At 33.3% G+C, this 10,641-nt stretch overlaps 1 protein-coding gene across 1 annotated transcript; it reads left to right on the plus strand.

The window, feature by feature from the left end:
* Window positions 1–209: 209 nt before the first annotated feature.
* On the plus strand, window positions 210–10,080 carry LOC146168361 (TBC1 domain family member 22B-like). The gene is made up of 12 exons (XM_083391731.1): window positions 210–386; window positions 1,637–1,805; window positions 2,120–2,489; window positions 5,290–5,421; window positions 5,488–5,558; window positions 6,496–6,624; window positions 6,826–6,891; window positions 7,076–7,190; window positions 7,817–8,005; window positions 8,629–8,725; window positions 8,894–9,020; window positions 9,133–10,080. The coding sequence occupies exons 1-12, from the start codon at window positions 310–312 to the stop codon at window positions 9,265–9,267; spliced, it is 1,677 nt and encodes a 558-aa protein (XP_083247857.1). The 5' UTR covers window positions 210–309; the 3' UTR covers window positions 9,268–10,080.
* The last annotated feature ends 561 nt before the right edge of the window (window positions 10,081–10,641 follow it).

The raw sequence follows: 10,641 nt of genomic DNA on the forward strand, positions 1-10,641 counted from the left end.
AGCAATGAGTAGAAATCGAATATTATTAATTACTGCTAAATATATCATCTTTTTGCTTAAAGTTTTATGGGGATATTAAAATTAGTAATGAATTTTCTTTTAGTACAAGTTAAATTAATCTCGACTGCCGACTAAAGTTAAACCGTAAAAGTATGTTTTGGATGACGCTACTTTAGTGACGAGTCTGACGACAAGAGTACAACTAAGTGTAACAACTATAGCAACTAACACTGTACTTGTACATAATATATCTCAAACCACAAACTTATTAAGATGGAGTTGGTTCAACCTTGAAGAGAAAAGTGGACAATGAGCACATTATCTACAATGGATGAATCTAAAAAGAAGGCATTTTGGCGGCGTCCATCGAATAAGTTTCCTGGAAGGTGTGCACCGTACAAGTTGGCTTAAATATTAAAAAAAATAGTAGTCTATCATAAATACTGTTAAAAGTTTTAATTTTTATGATCAACAAGCGCAATATATCAGGGAAAATAGTTGGTTTCTTATAGTCTTGATAGAGATTGTTCTGAATCTGATGTATTTTCTTTTTGTATACACCTTAATTTAGTTTTAACAACCCAGTTATACATCAGCTTTGATAATTATCGGACAACTCTAGATTTTTTGCTGAAATAAATAGGGGAGAATAAATATAACTCACAAAGTGGTATAGGATTCTAGACCAGCGCCGATTTGTGGACTATTACTATTTGCATAATTTTAGATAGAAGTGTCAGATCACAGTACATATGTACCAGGATAGAAAGTTTTTGCCTGCATGGGGGATTTAACTAATTTATTTGTGGCACAATTTGTGTCTAATCAAATACATTGCACCTAGGTAAATTTTACCATTAACTTTATTACAGCTTTTATGCATAAATATCTCCCTAAAATAATATCAGAGTTTCCAATCTGTCAATATATAAATGGACTGTTTGTGTGCTGTAAAACCCAATTCATTAGTCAAACCAGCAATGTATGTTTACACATGTGCCAATCTGTATGGATTAACGATTTATCATGTTTATCATGGTTAAGAAATGAAGTTGAATGTACAAGCACAATTGAGTATAAGTCGGTGTTCTTGGTGGCAATTAAACTTGAATACTTATTTGGTTTGGCAAGCGTTCCTAATCAAGAAAAGGACACAAGTTAAATTTTCACACATAATATCTGTTTGACCTTGCTCCCACATAAAGCAATCTTCACAGATTTCAGTTTGTCCTTTCTCATAAATGTTCAATTATGTATTATATTTGTTGTTATACTTTAAGCCCTTCTTTGCATTATGTGTGTAAATATGTTGCAGTAGATCTAGATCACAATTCTATGATTGCTTTTTCATTTTCCAATGCACTGATGAATTAAAAAAAAAGTTGTCAAAGTGTTGTCCCAATGTGAACTAATACTTTACTAGCCTTGCATTTATGAAAATCCCCGATTGTACCTTAAGTGCTGCCCCCAATGTTGAAAACTCTCTTTAAGGAGCAAAATGATTGGTTTTGTCTTATAAGCCTTGTTGTCGACATACTGGTAAATTTAAAGTGTTAATATCTCATAGCAATGTATTGCTATACATACCAGTATAAAATCACTTAAAACTTTATTTTTGTTTTTGTTGGTTTTTTAGTTCAATGCAATCGTCTCCTGTAAAGTTTGAGTCACCACAACATGCACCCAGACACAAACTTAGTTTTAAAGAGTTTGAAAACCACACAGAAGATGCATGGGATGCAGCTGAGGATGATTTATTACGAACTGCTCTTGCAAAACTCGAAATGGGAACAAATCCAGATCAAGTCAGTTTAATGTTTACAACACCTGTAGCAGCCATAAATGATTTATAATGTACATGAAATATTAGGTAAATAAACTAATCTTAACCACAATCAATTCTAGAGTATTTGACAATTGTTTTATTCGAAAAACACATTAAAATATTAGCAAATCCCATGCTGTCAAAACATCTTTATCTAAGTATTTTTTAGAAAAGGATTAAGGTAACCAACAAACCAAGCCTGTTTCAGATTTGCCTGCTTAATAAAGAAGCATTTACATGTAACCAAACACTTCATTAAAATGCATGTTCCTGACGGTTTGCTTCCTCTTTTAGGTTCATGAAGCTGCTCAGGCAGTAATCGATAAGCATTCAAAAGCGAGCTCCAGTACTGACACTACTTCATATGTAGAAGTTAATAAAAAGTTTTCTGAAAACATATCACCACAAAGACAAAACCTTTCTGACTCCAACAGCTCAGTGCCTACCCTTGTGAGCAAAAGGGTTCCTGGTGGTGCCAGTCGAACAATCTCTCAAGAAGAAACATTGTCAATTGCATCACAGAAAACACCGTTACCTCCTCCTGTTAAACACAATGACATATCAAGTTATCCTGAGAATGGCAGCATTGTTGAAGAAGGCCATCAAAGCCACAATGTGGAATTTACTGAAAGATCAACCACTAAGATGATCCTTTCAACACCAAGTTAGATTTTTATAAGAATTTATGATATTGATCAATTTTAACTGCAGACAAATATTACCACATATTCTGAAGTGCTTCAACACACATATATCTGTATATCGTCGGCGTAGAACCAAACTGGGCTATGTCCATTTTCAACGTTTTGAGTTCAATGACAAAACTTTTTTTTTTAGCGGTTTATGTCTGTTTTATAATATCCACTTAAAAGCAATGCCAATGAAACTATTCATGGTTACCAATGCATACTATGTGAAAAATACTATATGGGTTTCCCAATTTGGTTCCAAAATTTTTCAAAATGGATAATTTTGGTTTAGGACTTAGCCCCATAGTTTACTAAATAACTGTTACGGAAATCAAAAAATGTTTAATGCCGTTACGTAAATAAACCTTCAGATATACATATGGGTGCTCCGTGCCATTTGGGTTGAACAATTTTTATTCACTTATAAATTCCCGCATTAATCACACTATACCTACCTATTGGCTATGTTTCATTTACCGAGTAATACTGAATACATTACCGGTGCCCAGGGTTTTTTCTAAGGTTTGGTTTGGGTGACCGCTAAGTAGTTTTAAGAAACCGCAAGTGTTTTCATTTAAAGTCCAAAATTTGGGTCCCCCAAAACACCTTAAACAAACACTGGCCGGTGCCTAACATAAAACCAGTTGTTGTAAATAAAATCTTTATAGTTATGCATGGTATTTTTAACTGACCAGTTAAACAATAAGATTGTTACACATTTGATATTAACACTCTGACGCCCCGTGAGGACACCTGGGTTGGGGGAATATGTCACAAACATTTTACACCTGGAAGATGCAAACCAGAGATGTAAAGTGAAACCAAATGACAAATACACATCCATTTCTTCTAAAAAAATCTGTTGTCTCACAACCTAAACTTATTTTGTAATTTTGACGTTTTCGTTTCTGACTCAAACTTTAAGGTGCTTTCCATTCCGCAGTAATCTTACATGGTTAGATTTATTAGGATTATTTCTGGACAAAAATTATCCAACATTTGTAAAAACATATTGATGCGTAAGAAGTGGATCATATCAATTAAATTCAAACTTATTTATGCTAATTTCTTATTTTTTGTTTGATTACAAAAATTTCAGTCAAGTTTTGTTTAACCAGGGTAATACCCACACCTGTTGATGCACATATTGTTTATTTTCGCCATTAAGGCTTGACAACCCGAGAATGGGTACCACTGATTTATTCTACCCACACCTGTTGTCTCACAACCTAAACTTATTTTGTAATTTTGACGTTTTCGTTTCTGACTCCAACTTTAAGGTGCTTTCCATTCCGCAGTAATCTTACATGGTTAGATTTATTAGGATTATTTCTGGACAAAAATTATCCAACATTTGTAAAAACATATTGATGCGTAAGAAGTGGATCATATCAATTAAATTCAAACTTATTTATGCTAATTTCTTATTTTTTGTTCGATTACAAAAATTTCAGTCAAGTTTTGTTTAACCAGGGTAATACCCACACCTGTTGTCTCACATATTGTTTATTTTCACCATTAAGGCTTGACAACCCGAGAAAAAAGTTGTTAAACGCGTAAAGACTTGTTTGAATTAAGACCCACGTGATAATATTTCGGGGATTTTTCGCCATAGAGGAATTTGGCTAGCGTACACAAAAGCCAGCATAACTTCTTCAGTTTTCAATTTGTTAATCTTTTCTCACATGGTGGCTTGCTTTGTGTAGATATAAAAACAAAAAAACTGTACCTAATGCATGGCACTGAATGTTTTATGTTAACATTAACAAGCATGGTTTAGATCAGTGCTTTTCAACCTTTTTGCTGGATTGGAACCCTATGGAAACATTTCACTGGCTCGAGGAACCCCAGTGTAATAAGCACCTCAATTAGCTAAACAATTTAAAAATTGTGAAACCCCTGGACTGTACTAGTGGAACCCTGGTTGGAAACCACTGATTTAGATTATTTGTCGGATTTTACCCAATATTACAATTATGTGTACAGTGTACATAAGTATTAAATGGTATAAATACGATTTATGTAGATTGTGATACTATGCTTAAAACCACAATGTATACAACTGTTGTTCACCAAATCCAAAAATAAGTCAAACTTTGTGGACTTAAGCCAAACATGTTTTGCTTAGCACATTGGTTTATGTCCACACATGGACATAGACCAGTTTGGATCTGAATTTTTTTTTTTGGCAGAAATTCCATTTGGACATAGACCTTATAAACTTGAGATATAGGCTATGAAAATGTATTTTTTTAAAAGAGCTATGTCCATAATACAATAAAATTAAAAAAAAAATTATCAAAATTGGACATAGCCCTGTTTGGTTCTACACCGACGATATGCGTACAATTGGTGACCCTATTTCGTTACGGCATAAATTATGAAAGATTTAGTTAACTATCTATTAAGTAGTAATTCCCATTAGAGGCCTGACATTTTAAATTATATTTTTCATGTCCGATAACTACCATAATAAAAATATTTTCTCACACCTCATATCAAGAGCACTTACCTTTCACACAGTTCATCGAAAATGCACATTGGCCAAACAATATGCATGTAGTCTGTCAAAATTATTTGTAATAAAGGAGAAAAATTGCTAACTATTTTTGGCAACCAAATTATGCCTAGAAAAAGTCTGTTCCCGTTTTTCTTTAGCATTTAAGTGGCAGAAAATGGCATGTGGCAACTTTTTTTGACATTAAAAAATATATAGGTGTACAAAACATTTAGTTGTTTGCATTAAATGAAACATTTATATGATGTTGTCTGCAGCTATTGTTGGCGGTGGCTCTGCTCCAAAGGCACAATCCATTAGAATGCCTAGAAGTGCCAGCAGCCTTGCAAAAGAAAATTTGCGAGTTAAAAAGTTTCAACAAATGTTACAGTGTGACTCAATTGATCTAGGTAATTTCTTTAGTTGATATTAAATTTAACTGCTATTTTGGCGAATTAATAATTGCTTGCAATTAGATGATTTGCGGAAGCTCAGTTGGCAAGGTATTCCAGCAGCGGTTCGTTCTGTAACATGGAAACTTCTTTCTGTAAGTGAAATAGTATTTGAAACAAATAGATGTGTTGACTGTACAGTACGGTTGTTCAAAAAAACACTTTTTTCTCAAATTTCAGTGGGGACCCCCTGGAATTGTTAGGTTGCGTCTAAAAACCCCACAAACCAATTCTTAGCCTGTTTGGATCATATATTCACTGTGCTACGTCGAAAAAAAATTCAGATTTCGTGCAATTTTCTGAAAAAAAATGTTTTGCCCACCCCTAAAAAAATTTTTTTAAACTTTTTTTTGCACTGCTTTTAATGGAATAGCTTTAAATAAACCTGTTTTACAGGTTAAAAGTGAGTAAACATGATATAAATGTCACATTTTAACAATAGTTATTAGGTTGTTTTTTGCAAAAAATGGATTTTTTTTGCATGTTTTCATGAACTTTGGATAAGTTATTGTGACAATTGAATGATTACTAAATACACTGTGTTATTGACTGTTGGTTGATCATGAGGCTTAACTATAAAGAACTGAGTCTGATGTTGTGCTTATCACATCTGAATTGATAGAGAACTAGATTACTTCCTGAAATCTGGTAGCAATCTCTGTGCGGTTTCTACACACTAGATAATTTGATTTCTTTGCTGTGGGTCTTGCGTTAATATATTGTTATAATCTTCCATAATTTTTACTCCACGTTCGGCAACATCGTTAACAACCTTACTGGATTATCGTAAAAACTGGATGTCTTCCATAGTAAACTTTAATCTTTGGAAGAAAAGGACAGATCTCCAACTAAATCAAAAATTTCAGTACTTTCTGAAAGCTGCGGAAACACCCGCTTTTGGGGCGTAAGGACAATTCTAGGGGGTCCCCACTGAAATTCGAGAAAAAAGTGTTTTTTTAACAACCCTACTGTACAGTATAGGTCACTTCATTGGGATTTATTCTCTATAAATGACTACTATTTGTGATACAGGGTTATTTACCAGCCAATAAAGACAAGAGGGATACATTGTTAACTCGCAAAAGAAATGAATATTTTACATTTGCTGAGCAGTATTATGAAGCTAGAACCCAGCCAATGTATCAAACCACTTACCACCAGGTACATATCAATTTTAGTGTGCTTCCTGTTCATTTTTTAACAGCATAGTTTAGTTTCTAACAGACGATAACCTTAAAACATTTTCAACTTTTTTATATTCCTTACTTCTATTTTATTGTTTTACACGTTTTAATTACAACACAGATAGTATTGTAATTGGGTGTATGATATATATTACATTACATATTTGTCTATTATCAGATACACATTGATATTCCAAGAACCAATCCATTAATACCTTTGTTTCAACAACAGTTAGTTCAAACTGTAAGTATTATTGTAAAACGAACCACCAATAATTGACAATAAATAAATGCTGTATATTGTGATCAATTTTTTAATTACCTTTGTGTATTGTGGTATCAGCAACATGTGCGTAAAATCTTTTGGTATAAATATAATCAATACTCAAACTTAGCTACATTTCTTTTAATGAAGTATTGATTTTAAGGTATTTGAGCGTATATTATTTGTTTGGGCTGTACGTCACCCTGCAAGTGGGTATGTCCAAGGAATTAACGACCTGGTCACACCATTCTTTGTCGTTTTTCTCTCAGCAGAAATAGGTAAATATATAACTTATTTCCTACTCAACAATAGATTAGTTAAGTGTTTTACAACAGGGTGCCCTGAACTGCTGTTTGTGACGCTTAGGGTGACGATAGATGCTTGGTGATTTCAGGATTCTAATTTTTGCTTTATGTATACGATGAGTTGCAGTATATCAAGAATATTTCCCTGCACTGTGCAGAGTTTCTGTATGTTGTTTTAATTTTGTTTATTGTGAAATTACAGTAAACCACTTAAAAATGCCACAATCCTTTCTTTTGGCTACTGTAAGCTGAAAACAGTTGGGAACCACTCATTTAGAATAGTGTCTTTTAAAACAAAAAAACCTAAATCCACTCCTAAAACCAGTCTTGAAAATCTTAATGCTTGTTGCCTAGTTCAACACATCAGTGATACGGTGATAGTTCTAATCTAATTTGTGAATTACCTGTACACATGCCCTAATTGTAGTTCTCATCAAATACCTGGTTTACCAATTATAATACTGTATTTGAAGGGTTTTTAAAGGGCTAAACAAGTGTAAGAATCACTTGGTTACTGTCTTGGTAGTATAAATTAATCCCCAGGTTTAGGTCAAGTCCATAGCTTAATTTATAATTACCAAAATCTGTTTATGACAAAGGTGAAGAAAGTGAAGTTGAAACGTTTGATGTGGCAAAACTGCCTGAGGAAACATTAAGGGGTATTGAAGCAGACACGTACTGGTGTATGGGCAAGCTTCTCAATGGAATTCAGGACAACTACACCTTTGCCCAGCCCGGAGTGCAAAACAAAGTCAATCAGCTACGAGAACTTACAAAGAGAGTTGATGGTAGCTTGTTAACTCTATTAGATTTTTCTATAATATGATAAGGTATTTTGTACCCCCCTGGAAACACCTGATGTCCAAGGACATTTGTTACAAGAAAATGCTTAAAAAAACACACAGCAACAGTAATTTATCAAAAAACAGCCACAGTAATGTTGGTCTCTCGCTCTTCTGCCAAATAACAAACACAGGCTCAATGTTAGGTTTTTGAGTCTGTATAGCTGAGTGTTTAAAGCTTTGGTCCCTGAATAACTGAGATTTTGTTTACCACAGGCTATTTTTATTATATCCTGCTTCTACACGATTTTGTTTAATCAAGTGTGTCATCTATAAAGGAAACCATTCTATACACCTATTATGATAGTCTCGATTGCATACTAAATTGTTTAAATATTAGTGTGTATTACTAATAAATGTTTCTTTGGAACACTAAACACGGATCTGTTCATAATCTTCAGTAGGAAAAGAGTGGCTGAAATAAATGATAAAAGATTCATTCTTTGATTTGCATACGTTTCCGCAAGTACTTATGCAATCTTCAGTACAGTAAAAATGACTGATTCTTTGGAATAGCAGTTTTTTGATTTATATTATTTTGTGAACTGATAGATGTTATTTATATTTAGCTGAGCTTCATGCACACCTGGAAAATGAACAAATCGAATATCTACAGTTTTCTTTTAGATGGATGAACAATTTGCTAATGAGGGAAATTCCCTTAAGGTAAGTAAAAAATAAATAGTTTTTTCTTGATTGTACATTTGGCAGCCCTTTGTCAAAACAACTGTTTTGCTTGTATTTTTATTGGTCTGCGTGCTAAAAGTGGTACGATTGTTGTTTTTCATTTATAGTTTGATAGATTTAATAATGGCTTTCATGATAATGCTATAGATGCACAATACGTCTCTGGGACACTTACCTTGCTGAATCAGATGGGTTTTCTGACTTTCACCTTTACGTATGTGCAGCATTCCTTAAACAGTGGAGGAAGCAGCTTCTCTCTGAAAGAGATTTTCAGGTTTTTTTATTTTAGTGGTTGTTTTATCTGGCATTCTCAAGGTTAAAAATAGTGTCTTAAAAAGGTGGCAATTGGCTTTTAACACAAATGTTCATTGTAATAATCTTTCCAGGGCGTCATGCTGATGATTCAAAATGTGCCAACTCATCATTGGGGCGACGAGGAAGTGAAACTCTTGCTGGCGGAAGCGTACCGATTAAAGTATATGTTCGCCGACGCCCCTAGCCATTTACCCAGCAAGAGATAACACAATTGACGCGATCACTGTTCATGATTTATGTTTAGGTCCTGGGGATCACTCTTTTACTAAGTTATCCAAAACGTTATTTGGGATGTGCCATAATTAGAAACCTACTTAAAATTCCAAACCACGGCTCTTCAAATCTCCCTTAACAAATTCGATATTTGCCCTGATTAAGTATCGTAAAATAAATGACCATACATTTTGTTTAAAAAAATTGCTAATTCAATACCAAAGTTGAGAGTATAATTTGGTACATCCCTGTTTTATTATGGCGTTTTGTCTCCTGCATACGCCAGCAATCCTTTTAAATGTCTTTTTTCAAACGGTATTCCTTAAAACAATAGAAATAAAATTATTGTTCATTAGTATAATAATATTAAATTAGACAATCGCTATACAGTTGGTGTAATGATAACACCGGTTATTTTACAGTCTGTTTCAATGAATTGTAATAAGTTCCACTTAAAAATTCCTTATCAGACAAAACTGTATTACTGTATCGTTACTAAATATATTTAAACATGCAATTGATTTGTAGAAATATTAACAAGTTTTTTAAATAGGTCAATGTTTTTCCGAGGATATGTTTTATTGCCAATGTTACACTATGTTTACTTTTGAAACAAGTTCGATTCCACAGGAATTTGACGGTATTCAACTTTCTTTTTGTCGACAATATATATTTTCCCTCTTAAATGTAATGTAACGATGCTTGAACTCAGTGCTGATGTATATGGGTGCGCGAAATATTAGACTATTTGTTCGCATTGAACATCTATTGCATTTTATTAATAGTGCAATAAACGTTACAAATATTTTTGTGTTCCGAGTGTTCGAAATTATCAGAAACCATTTGTCTAAACCAAAGCAAAATTGTTATTTGTGGAAAATTAGAAGATTTAACAGTATTTTCTAAATATCTATTATAATGTTATAAAAATAGGTAAACTTGTTTTGAAGTTTGGTAGTAAATGGATAACTAATTTCATAAATCCATTGTAAGATAATATTGAAGCTAATGCCATACCGTAGAAAAAGGGTGGGCAATTATATTTGACTGGGGGCATGACAAACAGAATATGTTGTGTCAAACCGGACTATAAAGATGAACTGTTATAGGGGAAGGCGGGGCAAAACGGACTCCTTAAGGGATAATTGCTATATTTCGAATTTCACAAAATGTTTTTTGATGAGTAGGGTAGCAACTGAAAGTTATTCTTATGTTAAAAAACAACAACAGAAAGAAACATACCTTCTGAACAAATTAGCATTTGTTGTCGACTTTGTCAAGGGGCAAAACTGACCCCACTAATAATATGTAATTTAATTGCCTTTGTTGTATAAAAATTGCAAATGAAGGATTTTTGTTTAAGAATA

The sequence above is a fragment of the Ascidiella aspersa genome, chromosome 1 (assembly GCF_963924565.1).
Source record: "Ascidiella aspersa chromosome 1, kaAscAspe10.2, whole genome shotgun sequence".
Lineage (NCBI taxonomy): Eukaryota > Metazoa > Chordata > Ascidiacea > Phlebobranchia > Ascidiidae > Ascidiella > Ascidiella aspersa.

What these genes read in the sequence shown, in the direction of transcription:
- LOC146168361 (XM_083391731.1), top strand. Translation starts at nt 310, where the DNA reads ATGAGCACATTATCTACAATGGATGAATCTAAAAAGAAGGCATTTTGG. An exon ending in TCGAATAAGTTTCCTGGAAG is followed by an intron (nt 387 to 1,636) that starts GTGTGCACCGTA and finishes TTGGTTTTTTAG; the next exon opens with TTCAATGCAATCGTCTCCTG. An exon ending in TGGGAACAAATCCAGATCAA is followed by an intron (nt 1,806 to 2,119) that starts GTCAGTTTAATG and finishes TTCCTCTTTTAG; the next exon opens with GTTCATGAAGCTGCTCAGGC.